This window comes from Parambassis ranga, chromosome 5 (genome assembly GCF_900634625.1).
Source record: "Parambassis ranga chromosome 5, fParRan2.1, whole genome shotgun sequence".
Taxonomy (NCBI): domain Eukaryota; kingdom Metazoa; phylum Chordata; class Actinopteri; family Ambassidae; genus Parambassis; species Parambassis ranga.
Window position 1 is genome coordinate 23,468,437 of NC_041026.1, and position 18,516 is coordinate 23,486,952.

At 40.7% G+C, this 18,516-nt stretch overlaps 1 protein-coding gene across 4 annotated transcripts in view; it reads left to right on the forward strand.

The window, feature by feature from the left end:
• plxna1b (plexin A1b) overlaps positions 1-18,516 on the forward strand; it is a 159,827-nt gene that overhangs the window by 31,329 nt on the left and 109,982 nt on the right. For all 4 annotated transcript variants that reach the window (XM_028405120.1, XM_028405122.1, XM_028405121.1 and 1 more), the window contains exon 3: positions 11,532-11,714. In XM_028405120.1, the coding sequence (XP_028260921.1) occupies positions 11,532-11,714 (183 nt within the window). The remainder of the gene's footprint in view (positions 1-11,531; positions 11,715-18,516) is intronic.

Sequence of the window (18,516 nt, forward strand, 5' to 3'; positions counted from 1 at the left end):
TACACACAGCGTGGTTCAGTGCACTGTAGTGTGAGATCCTAAGGGAGCGCATGAGTTAGACTTGGCTTTTACTAACTGATCCGCAGTGCATGGCCCTGCATGCATTACAGGGGACACTGCTGGCACGGACACACATACATGCACTTATAGCAGTACAGAACAGCTCACAGTCACCATTGGGATATGCATTTGCTTACATCCTTTATTTTCCCTGACCTTTATTCTTTATTCTCTTATATCTGCCCCCCACTCTCTTTAAGCTACATTTATCTGAATCCTCTATATTTAGTGTGTCACACTCTTAGCTGACCACCTGTCTCAGCGCACACATCATAGCACCGACACACTCTTTAAAAGCACCCATCCATCCAGTGCAGCTTGCTTTCTCTAGATTAATTAAAGAATCTTTTTTAAGGCTTTTTTTTTTTAAATGTCAGTGAACACCATTTTAACGCCAGGTGTCTCAAACATAACACACACACACACCATACATCCTTTTTGTGTCTAATGGAGTGGGATAGCAGGTCTGAACATTGCTCTTTCTTTTTGTAGGTCTTCATTGGCTTGAGTGTGCAGGTGTATGTTGTGCGTAGTATAAGTGATGTGAAAGACGCAGCCAAGTCCACTTTTACCTCCTTTTCTTCCTCTCTCTTTGTATCCCATTTTTTTGCTCCTTGACTGTCTTCATTGTTTTTGTTCTTTCCTTTTTGTAAGGCTCATCACACCCACAATAGCCTGCTTTCTGGCCTCGGAGCTATCTCATTTATTTCAATTAGACCTTTGTACTGGGGCAGAAGACGCTATCGGTGCTGCAAAGAGTTTGACTCTACCTTTTACACAGCTCAGGGCATCTGGTAACTCACTGTGGAGCCACACAGTCACATATTATAGGTGCAAGGTAGATACTTTTCTGCAGAGTGCTGATATGCTTAATGCTGTCATGATAACTCTCAATGGATGGACTACCTAACCTCAGCAGAGCACAAACAGCTGTACATTGTGTTTGCTTTTGATAAGATTTCAGAATGGTTTGCATTCTATCTAATGCAGTCTTACCGAGACCATTTCACTTGTTTTATCAGGAACAGCACAGGTCTATTCAATAACATAAATGATGGCCGTCTTAGGAGTCGCTGGGGAGCCAGCATGCATAGGCTCTATTTAAATGGAATGCAGCTGTTATTCATTTAATCAGGCGTGCCCACATATTTTCTGCTAAATTACACAACAGCGCTTATGTCATTTTGAAAGCTTTCTCACTTTTTCATTTTCTTTGTTTACACTAACTTCACATAGAAAACGTTTTACTGCTACAAAATTTGCTTTTTCCATTCACTGATGCATCCACTGTTTTGCTACCCATCCCATTCGACCTGCTGCTATGGTTACTGTTTTTTAAGGATTTCGTCCACCAATTATTCATGAACATCACCTCAAAAACTGTTGTTCCATATCAGCTGTCATCAGCGATGATGTAATAGGCTCATTGACTGACCCTGTAACAGCAGCTTGGCCTGAGAGGTCAGCGTCAGGTTAATGATGTCTGCTGCGTCGGCCCTAAGCACTGACCTAATGTCAGCTCCCCACCACTGACCTTAACCTCAGTTAGAGGCCTGAGGGATCTTGAGTCAGATATAATTTTTCAATGTGGAAGCTCATTCTGTGTAAAATGACTGAAGATAAGCACAGAACTGAAGTAACACATATCATGTGAACTATAAACACACAGTAAATGCCAAGCAGTATTTATTAACAGAAAGTGAGGTTTTAAGCACCACAGTGATGTTGTTGAGGACAGAAATGAAAAAACACCTTCTGATAATAACAGTGGTTGATTTTATTAAACTATTTTGTCAGTTCCCTTCATCTGTCTCTGTATTTGTCTAGCTGTAGATCAATAAATAGATATAGTGTACAGTTTGGTGCAGAATCTGCTGGTGCTAGTTATCGGTTACTGTTAGTAGTGGAATCATTATTTATAAGTAAATTGGAATTTTTTCCTTGCCCTTAATTTTCAAGTCATTTAGGCTGATAACTGGCAACAGGTTGCCCCCCTAAACTTTTTGATACTGTTTGACTCTGAGCCCCACCCAGACTACTACTACTTCAGGAATTCAAACGCAGTGTGAGCCGTGTGGGAAAGGCTTGGCGATGTGGGAGTGGAGGGTGAATATGTTTAGTTTGACCCTGCCATAGAGTGGTAGAGAAAAAGGGCAGGGCAGGCCGGGAGGTGGTGGTGGGAAAGGGGCATGCGTAAGCCTGGACAGCTGTTAGCCACACAGCCATGATGGATGACCAGACGCTCCATCAGCTCCCTGTGTGAAGTTCAGATTTGTGCTGGATTGTAATTTCTGGCCTCTGGCCATCATTAGGATGATATGTTTATAGGTACAGTGAGACGGTGGCTGTTCTCTGCAAACACAAATGTTTGGACGTATTAGAAGCAGTTCTGTGATAAAACATGTTTGTCTTGGACAAAGCGCGCAGACACACACACACACAGCATTTAGCACCTCAGCTCTGCAACCTGGCTATATTTGTCTTCCGTGTGTGTGTGTGTGCTTCTGTTTTGTCCCTGAGCTTTATTAGTGAACCCCTGACCTTCTCCCCAGTTTGAGAGTGGATCAATACAAACTATTTCCACTGAAGGAGGGTGAGAGGGAGGGAGAAAGCTGCTGCGGTTAGTGAGATGACTGCAAAAAAAGGAGTGTAGTGAAATAGGAGGCACGTACAGTATAGAGGTGAGTGCAGGAAGGGATGAAACGAATTTCAGGAAGTAAACAAAAGACAAGAAGAGTTCGCCATCAGAGAGGGGGAAGTGAGATGGAAGGAAAGAAAGGTGCAGGATGTGGGTGGATATAAAAATGAAAGAACACAAGGGACCCAGACCAGAGGAAGAGTTAGATGCCAAAGCAACTTACAGAAAAGAGTACAGGTATTTGAGGAGATGAGAAACACAGAGTGAGAGCGAAAATAGCAAGGCGAGCCAAGTCTAAGGGAATGGGTAGGAACTGGAAAAAAAAACAAACAGGAGAGGAAAAACACAAATACTTTGCCTAGTACACAGGGTAATGTGCAGGTTTCTTAAGCCTTACTGCTGCATCACACCATCTTTAACCTGTAACAGTTAGTTTGGAGATGATTACAGTGATAATTTAGAAAACCGTAAGTGAGAAATGTACATTTGAATGCATGTTTTCTCTTGCAGTCATGACTGGCCGACAGGTTAGATATGATATCAGTGATGTTACGTTTTAAGTGATGATGTTTTGAATTTAGATTTGAATGCAAGATCAGATCATCTCAAGTAATGATGTATTTCACAGTGTTTGATTTGTAGCAGTTGTTGATTAAAGCAATATTGGTATTACCATGTGTGTTGCCAGCCTATACATAACCCAGGTTAGAAAAAGGAAAATAAAGTTGAATGACATGAGAAAGGAGTAAGAACAATAGAAAATGGTATGTACCGTAAGGAGGGATAGAGAGAGTAGAAAGCTTTTTACAGCTTGTGTGTGTGTTTGAAGGAGAAGCAGTGATTAACCGACAGAGGAGAGGGGGCTGGTGAGAAGAAGAGTGATAGCCACAGAAATCTTTTCACTGCCACTGCCAAGAACAGCTAGAGAAAAGAGTGGATGACAGAAAGAGGGGAGAGCGATAGAGGCAGGAGAGGAGAGCGTGATTGAGTGCTGGCTGCTGCACAAATAATATCGGTGTCCGTCACCTGGCCACTGCACTGTCCTCCTCAGTGGCACAGCTCTCTGTCTTGTCAACAGTGTGTGTGTGTGTGTAAGTGTGTACCGGGGCTCATCTGACAGGGTGTGTATGTTTAGGAGTAGCTGCTGTAATAATGAGGACGCTGAGCACAATAAATAGTGTAAACAAAATAGTGTATAACAAAATTTAGACATTTACCTTGTTAAATGGGGATTTCCAGCTATTTTCCTTCACAGTGAGCAAAGAAAATAGGCGATAACCATTTTAGGTTGGTTGAGAGTGCTTAAAGTGGTGCAAGAAACCATCTATATCTCTTTACCACTCTCCTTAGCAGAGGTATCATGTGAAGACAGCAGTCTTAATTAATCATATATACAATGTAAGAAGTAAGAAATCCATGTAGAGCAGTACATTTTGGGCATGCTCGTTGTCACAATGACCCTTTGCATGGTGTTTATTCTGTGAATGAATTACAGAGCAACAGAGAAAAATGAATATAAGCCAGCAGCTTTGTGTGCATGTATGTTTACATTCTGCTGTAAATTGTACATGTTTCTTTTGAGGTAGTCATGCTACCTACACCGTCCTGCTTTCTGCGGCTTGACACGTGCGTCACAGCCTTTATATTTTCATATCCCAAAACTACAGATCTGTGTCTGGCTTTGCTATTCATGATATGAGCTCACATCATGCCAAATGATGAATTGTAAGGACAAAATACCGTACTCAGCACAATTAGTTCAGTTGGAATTCTGAGTAGAAATGAAAAGAAAGCCTGGATTGGTGCATTGATTGTTCTCACTTGTAGAAGCATTCCCACTTCTCTGTTCTGTCTCTGTATGAGGTACTATTTGACCTGAAAGACTATTCAAAATGTCAGACTGCTTTCTTTGGATCACCAGATGGATGGGTAGATGTTGATCTTTGTAACAAGTCAATGCATCAATCAATCACAGCAAATGAGTCAGTGTCACGTAGTTGTTTTTGGAGGCTACGTAGGCCAGCTGTTGTCTGACCAGCAGTGTCAAAGATGAGTTGATGCTAAACCTAAGGTCAATACTGAACTCATCACTTGTGTATTACTTATATTTTTGTACCTTGTTAGTGATGAGCATTATTCCTAGACTGTGTTTATAAAACTTAACTTGCATGCTTGCATTTCTTCTGGACTCAGATTTAGCTCATATTCAGAAAACTGCAATTTTCTGAAATTGACAAAAAGACAAAAATAGAATGTTTTTGCGGGTGTCACTGCAACATTTGAACACAGACTGTATATTTTATGGGCTAAACAGACTTTTATCATGGGAGTAAGCACAAGACAAAGTAGAACTGACTCCAAGGCCAGCTCTTAACCTTATTAAATCAGTTATTATGAATGCAATCTAATGAATGTAAGTCACTTGCAGTCTTGAAACAGTCCTATTTCTTTGGACCTAATCTAAAAGGATGTGCCGGCAAATGTGTTTAAGTAATTAGACCTGATTAATTGAGCCAGGGTTGATGAACTGAGTTAATTGACAGGCTAAATGAGTTGAGCTAGCAGACGGAGATTGGGTGCGTTGTGTTAAGTTATTGGTACTAATGGATCATGTTTCAGTTAATATTTGGTGATCTGATAGAAAATTAGATGTAATGACAAGATTTTGATTTGTGTACCTGTGAGCACACAGTTCCACACACATTCAAGTGTGTTCTTATCTCATTAATAAAGAACAAGAAGAAAACCTTTGGAAAAGACCGCTGCACAGGCTGTGCGTGAGCGGCTTAATTCTCCTCGTTTTTCCTGACCTTTCTCTCTCACTCACTCTCTGAGGAGTGTTTAGCTCAACAAATCCCCATCTCAAGCACCACTCTAATGATACTAATTGTCAGTGTAATTATGTATTGATCGGTACTGTGTGTGGGTGGTGCGTAGTGTACATCATTATCAGGAGTAATCAGGAAATGGGGGAGGGGAAGGCCTGGGTCTGAGCTCATAAAGCTCACAGCCTTGTTCGTTGGCTAAAAGTTTATTTTTAAATGGCCACGGATGTTGTGTGCATTGTGTTGGCTTTTTAAGGTGAAGTTTAACTAACAGGTGACGGTGACTAAATTGTGGTTACTTCAATTACTTTGCATTGAACGTACAATATGTGAGCGCTGCTTGGCTGATGGAATCTGGGGCTGAGATGGCAAAATGTTCTGAAAACATGTCCGTCTGTTGTCACCATCTCATGTAACTCTGACCAACATGTTATGCTAACATCAAGCTCTGATTTTAAAATATCTTGCTGTCTGAGCCCTTTAAAAATGCTGACCTAATCTTCGGCAGCTGGTCATGAGCAGCTCCATCAGAGCTGTCAGAGGGTTAAGTACTGTGCTTAAGGGCACCTGTGGTGGCTGAAGGTGAAGGGTGAAAGTGTATTCATTCATTTTCCTACCCACATCTTACAGCTGTTGTATAGAAACCAAGTGATGGCTCTTCACATCACAAGCCCTCCTCATGTTTCTCTCTGTGAGCTTATTGGCAAAGATTCAGTTTTAAGTGACTGTGCTTCTTTGTGCACATTTATGGGCCTGTTCACTTCCTGCATATACTCCATACCGTCCGTATTATTTCTTCTCTGTCTCTCCCATTCAGTTGGATTGCGGTCTAAACATGTGGTGACAGCTTTTGGAAGCAGTTCTCTGAAAAGGTGCCAACTCCTTGAGGTTTCACTGTCTGCCTGGAGTGCACTCAACATAGAAATTACTACCCTGCAACCCATGAATATAAAATTGGTGCAGTCATCTCTTTTTCTAAATTATTGATCAGTGAGTATCAAGTAACATATTATAGAAAACAACTAGAGCCATCACAGGGAGACAATTTATGGTAAACACTAAAGACAAAAATAATGTCCTCCTCAGACAGTTTTTCTTTCAACACATTTCTGGTATAGATTTATAAATCATTCGATGCATAAACACTTTGGACTGTACAACCAAACTCATGATGATGTTAATACTTACAACTAAACACAGGTGTGTGCTGAGTCTATAGTGTGTTATAGTTTTATCATGTACACAGTTGAACTTGGGGGTGTGTATTGGCTATGGAATGTGAATATAAATATTTTGAGATTAAATAACAGAAATTTACAGAATAAAGCAAAAGCATACTGTCATATGCTTTTGACATACTCAAACATCCTGTGTGTTCGGTGGCTTTACAGTGAGTAACTGGGCATGAATGCATCCTGAGATGAATAAATCTTGTAACAGAATGATACATCATAAACAATCAGAATTTGTTGACATATGAAGCTACTAGACTCTAGTAGCTTCATATGTTTATGATTCGGTTTATTAAGTGCAAATGCAAGAATATCCTATAGTAACTAGAGGATATGCTTGCATTTGCACTTAATAAACCTAATAATGATGTATTTAAGGCTGACAGCCACATATATGAAAGAGACTGATATTTAAACACGTGTATGCTCATTCTGGCAAAATCAAATACAGCTAATTAACGCTTTATGTAGACTACCATTTTATATAATACATGTGTGCACTTTCATGTTGCATTTAGGAGATAGTAAGGTGTGACATTAAGGGTTTGTGAAAGTGTGTGTGTGTGTGTGTGTGTGTGTGTGTCGGGCTTCTTTGGCTGCCAACCATTATTTTATTTTTTTTCCTTTTACTGGTTAAATTTTTTTATATGAGAGTGCGCCCTGTATCCCCTTGTGGCTGTGACGTCAATAAACGTCGACTACAAAGACACAAGAAACATGCACAAAAACTTTGCATTATAAATGTGTAACTATGGATACCATCAGATGGTATGTTGCTCTCCTGCTTTAGATATCAGCACAAGGGCACATCCATGCATCCTCGTAAGCTCTCTCTCTCTCACACACACACACACACACTCACACACTGTGTAGCTGCATTTCTTGTGTTTATTCTACTTGAAGAAACTCCAGCAATGTCTCTTTAATTTATGAGTTGCCCATTTCTAGAATCCTGCACTTTGTTTCTCACAGTTTGTGTTTCCTCTTTCCTCCTGCTGTCCACTTCTTTCCTACTCTCTCTCTCTTTTCCTCACATACACACAAACACCATCACATCCAAGTACACCCCCTCACAGAAGTAGACCATTCTTACTCAAACAGAAAAATGCATCACTTAGGTCCATGTTATGTTTGAGAGCATAGGAAATGTGTTTCTGGAGATGCATTCATGTGTCTGTTGGGTGAAAGTCAGACTAGTTGGACAGACACATTGAAACTAGAATGTTAGTATTCCAACTAACTACTTCTGCCCCTGTCCTCTTCACTTGGTTCCATCTCTCCATGATGTTTACTATCTTTTTATTTATTTATTTTATTTTAAACAAACAGCTCTTGTCAAAGCAACATGCTGTCCAGTCTGTTTACCTGCTAAATGAATAAGTATGTTGTGTATGTGTTTTTCATACATGCTTTCCTTCCACCTTAATAGCTGTAATTCACAGCAGTGTATGTAGTCAACAACACCATGTATGTTCCCGTACATAAGCCCACATTGTATTCTGCTGCATATGTTTCGCTGAATGGAGGTGACTATTGACGAATTCCACTTGAGGGTAGAATAATGTGTACCCATACATATTTTCCTGACGTAATACGCTAAAGAAATAGTGAACATAGGGTAATGATTGTTCCACAATTTCCTTCAGCACAAGCCAGCCAGCGCACATCTGTAATCAGTCAGTTATTGTGGGCTGAGTTGTGTGTACACACGTGTTTGGTGCCATACGAATGACTATATTTCACAGTTTTTTAGCACAAAGTGGGTGAAGTGGCTCCACCCTGGGAAAACCACCATAGTTGTGGTTGTTAGCCATTATCTCCCGTGACCTCTCTGGCTTTATATATGTTTTTGTGCAATCCTCATATATTGTATCAGCACTATCTAGGTCACAAATTTCTCTGTGACCTTGAATATTAGCTGACAGCTCACATGTTCACCCTGTAAGTACAATGGTTCACTCAGCCTGTAACCCTCTCTCTCTCATTTGAGATGAAGCTTATAGGTTCTCAATTTACTGAGTTACTGAGTAAGAAAGCTAATCAGTTAAGTCAATTTGTCAGGCAAAAGTTGGACTGCCTCTCTTAACTTTCACAATTATAACCTAAATGATTTTTGTTATTGTGACCCTGGGTGAGAAAAGCAGTTTTTTTTAATTGTCTACTTTATGGAGAAACCATCAGCTCCCATTTTCACATTATTTCCTTAAACACAACACATACGTTTCTTTATTTGGCAGAGGGACTTGGGTTGAAAAAGAGTGCAGTTCCTGTGAACTGCAAATCCACAAATTCATTCAGTGTGCGCCACATGCACCCTGTGAAAATCAAAACAAGAAACCTCCTCTTCTGCATTTCTAAGGCATTGCTGCCAAAGTCAGTGGAAGGTTGTGTGCTTAACTCTTTCATCCCCGGAGAAGTTCTAGGTCTTTGAAAGCACCCCAGAGCAGTCTCAAGCCAATAACCCTGCAGAGACCACAGAGAGGAGAGGAATATTCTTTCCGTGCTGAATATCGGCTCTAAATCACATGGGAATCCTTTGGCGCGTTAAATTGCAGAACCCACACCAGAATGTAGCCTCCATTAAAATGCTTTTCCAACCTCGAGGGAAACGTCTTTTATTCCATGCTGATCTGTGCTGTTTAAATCTTCCCGACCTGCAGAAATGCTATTGCACCTTTACCCTCCAGTGCCTATAGACCTATATAGGCTACTGTGTGTAGTTGTTAGTGTGTGCATTGCGTGTGCGGTTGTGTTGTGTATGTTAACCCCTATGGACTCTTGGGGCAACTGTATACAGTGATTTCAGCAGTTATTCTCCTCCATAGAAGATGGATTAACCCTTTTAACTTGTGTCCCTTAGGCTCAGATGCCATGGGATTGTGTGTGAGTTTGTGTGGCTGATTCTAATCCAGACTGATGGATTACTTTCTCATGACTATATGGTTTAAATTTGTTGCCTCTAGTTTTGTCATATGGCTTTGGTGGAAATTGTTTTTTGTTTGTAGCAAAAATTTGTGTGTACACACAGAAAATAACTTGAAGACATTGGATGAATGTGTGTTTTGATTTATGTTCATGTTTGCACACACACACACAGGCTCGTCAGTCCATCTGTGCATGTGTGTGTGTTGCCTGTCAGTCGCCTTTGTTCTGAGGGGAGAAATTGCCCCCTAGCCATTAGTGGTTACAAAAGAAAGTTGTTTCAGGTAATGGCTTTGTGTGTTTCTGTCTCTCACTTTCTTGAACGCACACACCCATACATACAGAAGCTTCCATTAAAACGTCCCTTTTCTTTGTTCTTTTCTTTTACCGTGTGACGTGAATGTGCAGGAAAAAATGGAGACGAGAGGGCAAGCACTTTGTTGACTTGGGTTGATAGCCCTACCTCCTCTCAGAGTACACAGTGTAGGTCCACAGAATGATGAAGTAGAGGGAGAAGGAGACTTTCCAAAGAGGGGAAAAGGAACGGAGACTCGGAGGCAGAAAGGACAGGAATATTGACGTTTGCTCAGTTACTGTAGCAGCCAAAAAAGAGTGAGAAGGTAAAAAAAGGCAAAATAATGTTTTATTGACATGTGCTGAGCTGCAAGCAATTTAGTCAGATTGGGAGGGAGGGAGGGAGGGGGCGGGGGTGTTATCTTTTTTCCTGTGTGGATCAATCAGATGATGTAGTGATAAGACTGTGGATTACACCACCATTTACACACTCCCCAAGTGTGTGTACACCAACTCACACATGCAACTACTGGCTCTGGTTAACACACTCAGGCCCCTTTAGTTCTGCAAAGCAGCATCCAAAGTGAACATTTTATTGAGTAACACAAGCAACATTTATCATCTATTATGGTATAGATAGGTAGGTATTATGGTATGGTATCATCATTGATCACATTATAGAACATTGAGTCTAGAAAGTGCCCAAAAATGTCTGTGAATTCATTGTAAAAGTTTTTTAAAGGCATCATCTGTCCTTCATTTATTTATTAGGTTGTTGTAGCACTAATCAAACCATAGTGATACTACACACAATAATGTGTACAAAATGTTTAACAAAGCTTTGCTTGTCTGTGGATCTTTAACCCTTCTTTATTGATCATACCCTGTGTGTGTGTGTGTGGCAACTGGTTAAGGCATCATATGGGTCAGTGGATTGCCAGGAGCGATAGGCCCCTTGTGACATTGGAATGCTCCAGATATTGTCACATGGTCAACAGCATTACTGCCGTGTCACCACCATGACTGAACACTTCAGATTAAAAAAAGGTTTGCATGGTGGGATTCTGGTTGAAGGACAGCAGTGTGTGTTTATGAAAGGCCCATTATTTGAATAGCGTACTTAACATGGTGGGCAATCGAATAAAAGTATTGAAGATAAATGATGCACCTACAGACCTTTCTGATATCCCACTGGGATATGGAAACTAGTAGAAAGTCGACTTTTAGAAAGTTTGGCTGCTTTCAAGATTTGTTTTTAAGGAGCATGCTGGGAGTGCGTGACATCCTGGGCTTTGTCTGACTTGAGCTGTTTTATTCATTGCTTTCCCTATTGTCTATTTACAAGAATATAGTTTAAAACCATGAAAAGAATATTGTTTCGATTGTATTGTGGATCTACTGAATCCGTTAAAACCACACAAAGAAGGAGAAATGTTACTGTTCTCATTAAATCACTTGATCATCCATCATCGTCAGTCTTGATGGCTGATTCTCAGAATCAGGGTTTGAATGGTTTTATTTATCATTCCTCTTATCTTGTTTTTTTTCTTCTTCCTCTAGCCTCTTCAGATTGACGATAACTTTTGTGGTCAGGACTTCAACCAGCCTCTGGGTGGAACCAGCACCATTGAAGGCATCCCTCTCTTCATTGACAAGGATGATGGCATGACCTCGGTGGCAGCATACGACTACCGTGGCAACACTGTGGCATTTGTCGGGACACGCAATGGCAAACTGAAGAAGGTAGGAATACTTTTTGTTTTTATTTTGGCTGGTGTATTTCTATTTGAGTGTTCCTTTTTGTTTTGTTTGATTCTGAGCACAGAAGAGTCCAAACAGGCTTTTGGTGCTTGTCATTTAATGCACATCTGTTAAAAAGTGATGCCATTTCAGTGATACATTTTTCCTGTTTTGAGACTACGTAATCTTCCAACCAGTGGTGGCAGAACCATCACTCTTTGAACTGTATGCTTACAGCCATCGTTGGGAAGGATACTTTTAAAACATATTCAGTTACAGAATACAGATTACATGTTCTAAAATGTAATTTGTAATGTATTCCATTACATTACTCAATCTGAGTAATGTATTCTGAATACTTGGATTACTTACACATTGAACTGCATTTTAAGTGGTTGAATGCAGCAGTCACCCCCTGCTTACTACAAAGAACAGTACAAAACATTCAATAAAACATGTCAAGATTGTAACAGCTGACTGTTGATGACATAATGATGTCAAAATAATATATTTTTTAAACAATGCAACCAAAGTTAATTTTACACACATAAAAACAATGTTTGACTATGTACAGAAAACATAGGTTCTTTATTTTACCATGTATAAAACTACCTGACTGCAAGCCACATGTTTGTATTCAAATGTTAATCAGCCTCAGTTTTGGATGGAGTTGGCTAACAGCTAATAGCTCACTAGTTCACACATTCAAGTGAGTCAGCTCACTCCAGTGACTATTCATACACATGTACATAACCACACAATGAGACAAGCGATCAGCAGAAAGTCAGACATCTGCTGTAAACAAGATCTTTGTTGTAAGAGGACAATGATTTTTATGCGACTTGTTTTATCCAGCAGAGTGAGTAAGCATGTGAAAAAACCATTGTGTAATCCACTGATTTCAACAATGTAACTGTATTCTACTTACCCTCTCTTTAGATTGTAACTACAACAGAATACAGTTACTCATATTTTGTATTCTAATTATGTAACATGTGATCCGTTCCTCCCCAACCCTGCTTACAGTTTAATCGCCTTGGATTTACACGAGGCACTTTGCAGGCACTTTTTACGCTGAAATTAAATGCAGTCAACACCGTTTTTCTCACTATTTCCAATGGGACATTCAAGTGCCTCTTTAAGACCCACTCATTTAACAAGCAGTTTAAAGCAGGTCTGTGGCTACTTCTTCATTGATTGTCATGTTAGTCACGTCAGAAGTCACGTCAGATATAAAATGTTACTGCTTTATACCAATGTCACGTACACTTTAAAAGCTTGCCCTTAATCAATCCAACAGCTACGAGTGAGAAAAGGCTTTTATGATCAGGTCAGCTGTGTGTGGTCCCAGCGCAGGACTGAGAGGAGATGGTGATGGAAGGACAGATTGGATAGGATAGGACTGTGTCAGCATCAGACACCACTGTAACCTGACTTCTTGTAACAAGTAAAACAAAAGCATAACTTTTGTGATAGTAGTGTGTATAATCTATCATAATCATGTGTAATGTGGGTGCGTTAAACCTGAGTATTTGTCAGATTTTGTGCGAGTGTGTGTGTATATCCGGTCTGTGGAGGCCAAAGCTCTTGGGGTAAATGGTAGCTCATTAGAATTCACCCCGTTTCCTTCTGCACTGCACAAGACCTGTCATCCATTCAATATTATGAATGTATAATCAGCCTGCGTGTTTGTGCGCTCTTAATACTTGTTTGTGTATGCACGCAGCGTTTGTGTGTTTGTCACTCACAGTATGCATAATAATGCATGTGCCTGTGATGGCATGGGTTTGTACATGCATGTGTGTGTTGGTGTTTATAAGAGAGCAGGAGACAACAAACAATACAGTGTTGACTAAGATTCAGTGTGGTGCATTTGTCAAAGTGACACCCATTCACTTAGCTTGGCAACAGTCCCTTTAGCTGTCCTCACGTGGTTCTTCTGCATTTCTGTATACTCTGGTTGAGGTGTGAGTGTGTCACATGGGAAAACAATGCTACAATAGGGTTTAGAGGTGTGTTGATTTTATGTGTGTGACTATAAACAAAGCTAAAAAAGCCGGCACTACTTTTGGCTGGTAAAAAAAAATCTGATCTTGGATAAGCTTCACTTTTCTAAAAAGGAACAATATGTAAAAGTTGACATATGAGCGCTCACACGCATTTGCAGCAGTCCTAAAGTGACAGCTGATGAAAAAAGAGCAACTGAATAACGCGTGATAACAGATCCTTAGATCCCCACTTTCTCTTTCGCAATTTCTACAAGTGATTTTATTTGTGTGTATTATTATCTGTGAAAATCTCGATGAGTGTCTTGACAGCTTGGTAGAAGACCACGATGGAGTGTGCTTCTCTTTTTTGACCATCCTCAGGAGAGCTTTAGGGGTAAATGCTGTTTATATAGCCATTTCTGAGGGAAGTGGGGAGTAGAGACGAGAAGACTATTGGATCAATGTGCCTCAAGGTGATATTTTTTTGTGTTTTTCAGTTGTAGGTTTAAGAGAAAAAGAGGACAAGATTGATGGAAGTTCAAACATGTGTGCAACTTGCTGCAAACTATTTACACACGAAAAATATATGAAATTGCTGCATTGATCTGTTTTTCAATAATAGGCAAGAAAATTTCATTTTTTTACTTGAATGTGGTCAGATTTGAAGTACTTAGATATCCCGTGTTATCTACTCAGTCTATTTTTAACCATCAATAATGTTCAAGGTTGTCCAGAGCAACAAGGCGGTGGGATAAACATTTTCAAAGCCCTAATGAAGTCCCTCTGTGCCTTGTCAGACACACTCTCACACACAGAGGGAAGCTTTTACTAATGAGTCGTGGTTTGATGGGACATGGATAGAAGAGATACAGGAACAAGATGGGAGATGGAAAGATGAAGCAGATAGAGAGGAAAAAGCAACAGGAGGCAGAGGAGAGGAGAAGCGATGAAGAGAGGTGATGTCCGCCGTTGTGATTAACTAATTCCAGCGGTCATCTGGATACCGCTGCGGTCAAGGACACAGCGGTAAACTGGCCATCAGCTACACTTAATATTTAGGATTAAAAGCCTCCTCTGCCTTTGACTGTTTCATTCTCTCTGGTTGCTTTGCTGGATATCTCATTGGTCACTGTGTACGGTATATTTGCTCATCTGTCAGCTGTATGCTGACATTACATACAGCACAAATGCTATAACTAAGCCACCTCTGTGCAGCAGGAGAGTCGACAGATGGATCAGATGTGCATTCAAATGAAACTTCAGTGATTTTTCTTAGCCTCTTCTGCACTTTCAGGCACTGTTGAGCAACAACAATAAAAGGGTATTCACTGTGATACACACACACATGCACAGTCTCAATAGGGGGTCTGAGGAGATGAGACAAAAGCAGAGGATCCCAGTCGATAACCCAATACCTATTGTAAGGGCTGGTTTTTGACATGGCATGAACATTTACACACAGTTAGGATTCCTCAGCTGCGCCCTCCGTTGGGGGCCAATGTGAGCCATCTGCTGTGTGTACATGGCCAGTGTGCCAGGTGGTAGGAGTCCCCAGTGCCTACTGTGTGTCCATTGTGGACATGCCAGGCTCAGGTGGGTGCATGTGGAAGTGCTGCCCAATGTTCATTCATCAGTGCATCAATGAAGCTAGAAACAGACAGCTACAGTGTAAGCCTAGTCCTATTCACCAATGTCAGCATGACAAATGTTTGTCATTGTCAGCATTTCAAAAATATGTTTACCAAAGTTGCACACTTCATAGCAGTGAGTGCCTGGTGTGGTGAACACGTCATAGCCAAAATGATCAGATGGTCAACTTCTACTCCCACTACAGTGTTTCCATTAAACCCTTAGCTCTGGCTCTGTTAAGGTGTCCTTGAGCAAGAACACGAACCATTATCATACCTGTCATCATAAAGAATGAGAGTATGACGGCATCAGCTAAACAGCTTCAATGTAGCTTGTAGCTGTTCCACGGCAGGCCTCATGAAGCTGAGGTTTGGTTTATGAAAGACAGATTTTAAAATCTGTGTGAGATTTTAGCCTTGGTGTGAACTGCTGTAGTAAACTGCTATGTTACAGATTCTGCAGCTTTGGTAATATATTCTGAAACTATAAAGACAGTAGGAGTTCAGCAGTAACTGCACTGGTCACATGACATTCCAGGGGTTAATAACAAGTGGCAGTTTGTCGTTTGTTTGTGTATATTGCTGTGTTAAGTCCCAGATGAATTCCTCTGGGCTGCCGGTGTCACCATCAAGAGACCATGTCATGGCCTAATTGACTGATGATTGTTATTCTACTGGTGCATAATGCTGCCCTGTCAAACTCCGCTGTGTGTATGTGTTTCTGTGTGAGCATGTGTGTTTGTGGTTGGCATTTAAATGTGTGCTGTTACCTCCCCTTTTCAGACAGGACCTCCACCCAAAAAGGAACAAATAAACATACTGTGAAAATGTACCAGTTCTGACCAGTTGACTCAGTGAGGGTGGAATGATGGTGAAATAAAAGTGTGTACGTGTGTGCTCTTCCTCTCATCCATAATGTGTGTCATCACTCGAGTATTAACCACTCTGAAAATCAGGAAAAATATTACATAGAGACTTTTTTCCTGTGTCTGTGGTTTGTGTCATCATTTGGCTCAGCTCTCTGAGCCACGAGTTGTTTGGCCCGGGCATGAGCACAGAGGCTGGCTTTGTGCAGGCGTTTGGGAGCCCTTGGTCATTAGTTCACACAACTGCATGGGGGTCACACAAACACACACACACCAAGCGGATGAGAGGGAGATGAAGGGAATGGAGATGTAAAAAGTGATGAAAGAGATCCGATACGGTAGAAGCGAAGACCAAAGAGATAATTTATACTTTGCATTTAACATTGAGTTTTTCCACCTAATTTAGCTCCGTCCCAGAGTGCCGTCAGTCATTCCGTCTTATCAACATGCTTCCAGATTAACAGCAAAGTGTGTCATTCTTCCCCTCACAACATAGGTTTTAAATAAGATATTCTGAATGAATATAGCCTAGTTAAGCTATAACATGAGTGTGACAAGCCAAGCATGTACATGTATATCTTTCCAACCATACGAGGTCTCTCTAGGATGCAACCTAGCATGAAATCAACTCAGTCAAATGAACTAACTGGCAGGCTATGCTTTTAAAAGTTGATCTGCCTGTTTTATTCTAACCAAGGCTACAGTGCAGAGATGCGGTTGGTAGCGGTGTTTTCCCTCTGTATGTTAGCCTTGTTTAACCTTCAGATGCTCTGAAAGCTTGTGTAATGTGCTTTACTGCCCCTACTGTTAATGATCTCTGATAATGCCTTATAATCATGTATTTTTCACGTGCAAAAACAATGATTTGAATTAAGCTAGTTAATTTGATATATCACCCATCCTGATAATGATTATGTGTGCAATGTGCATGCACGTTTCTTTATCTTTTGTTAGCATGTCCTCACACTCCACTCTCTCTCTCTCACACACATACACCTTTATACTCTGGGTCTTTTGAGGAATAACAGATGTTTTTTTGTTACTTCAGGCCTGCAATTCTGTGCTTTTGCCTAATGTGCTAGCATTAGCATACCCATGTAGATTTTTGGATATTGTTAGTTCCATGTATGTCTGTAAGACATCCCAAACTCTCAGTCTAACTAAAATAGCCACCATACAACCACAGTTATGAATTAGTAAAGGGAATCATCCGTCGCTTCTTCAGTTTGACTCTGTGCTTCTGTTCTCTTCCTCATTTCCTCTGTTTCATCTACTGCTCACATATTCTCTTTCCGTTCGCTCCCTCTGTCTCCTTCTGTGATCAAAGATTCCTCTCCCTGATAATGGTTGAGCGTTTGTATGTGTTGAAATGAGATGTACTGATCGCTATTTTTCTCTAATCATTTTCTCTCATTAAAGAGAGAAGAGCATGCACTCAGCATAGACATCCAAATGTACTACATGTAGAAGTTTGCATGTATAAAAAAATCTGTGCACACACACATTCACATGTCAGAAAATAGGTTGTAGCAGTTAGGCTGTAAGGGTAGACAGTAATGAGCGGTCTTTTTTAAAAGACTTAATGCCACCCCGTCTTCTACTCACTCTCACACAAACACACGCACACACCTGCACCTGCACACCCACCCACTCATTTAACCAGTGTCTCTAACTCAGCACCTGTATCTTATAAGAGCCTCATCTGCCATAATAACCCATATTTTCCACCTTACTAACAAGCAGTGGTGACATTAAGGGGCACTATGAGTTTATGGCTCTCTTTGCAAATGCTAACATTTTTTTCCTTAATCTTAAACCAACTATTTCTCAGTAATTGAACCAATGCAGCGATAAATGTTCCAAGTTAATCAATTTTTAAGAGCAGGATAAGTTACAGTGGGCTCTTATGTTAGCTGATGCCACAGATGAGAACAGTTCAGTCTTTGATAATCTCACTTTAGCTTGGTCTACCAGTGTGTGACTGCTCGGCATGGCACTCATTCACTACTGCTGCATTCCCGTCCTAATTCACTATCCAGGGGTTAATGAGCCAAAGTGAGGAGAAGATAAGACTGGGAAATAAAGCCTGGAGAAAGAGAGACAGAACAAAAAAGAAAAAGCTAGGGAGATGAATAATAAATGTACCATGCTAGAATCCATTTTTAAGAGAAGATTAGAGGAGTCTGGATGCAAGCTGGGATGCTCACATGATCCAAGTGAGGACGAGGCCAGCCTGTTTCTAGGTCATCTCCAATAGGCATCTCGGGGTAAAACATCAAAGAATCCCTGCTTTCATGTCATATCTATATGTGCATAGTAACAG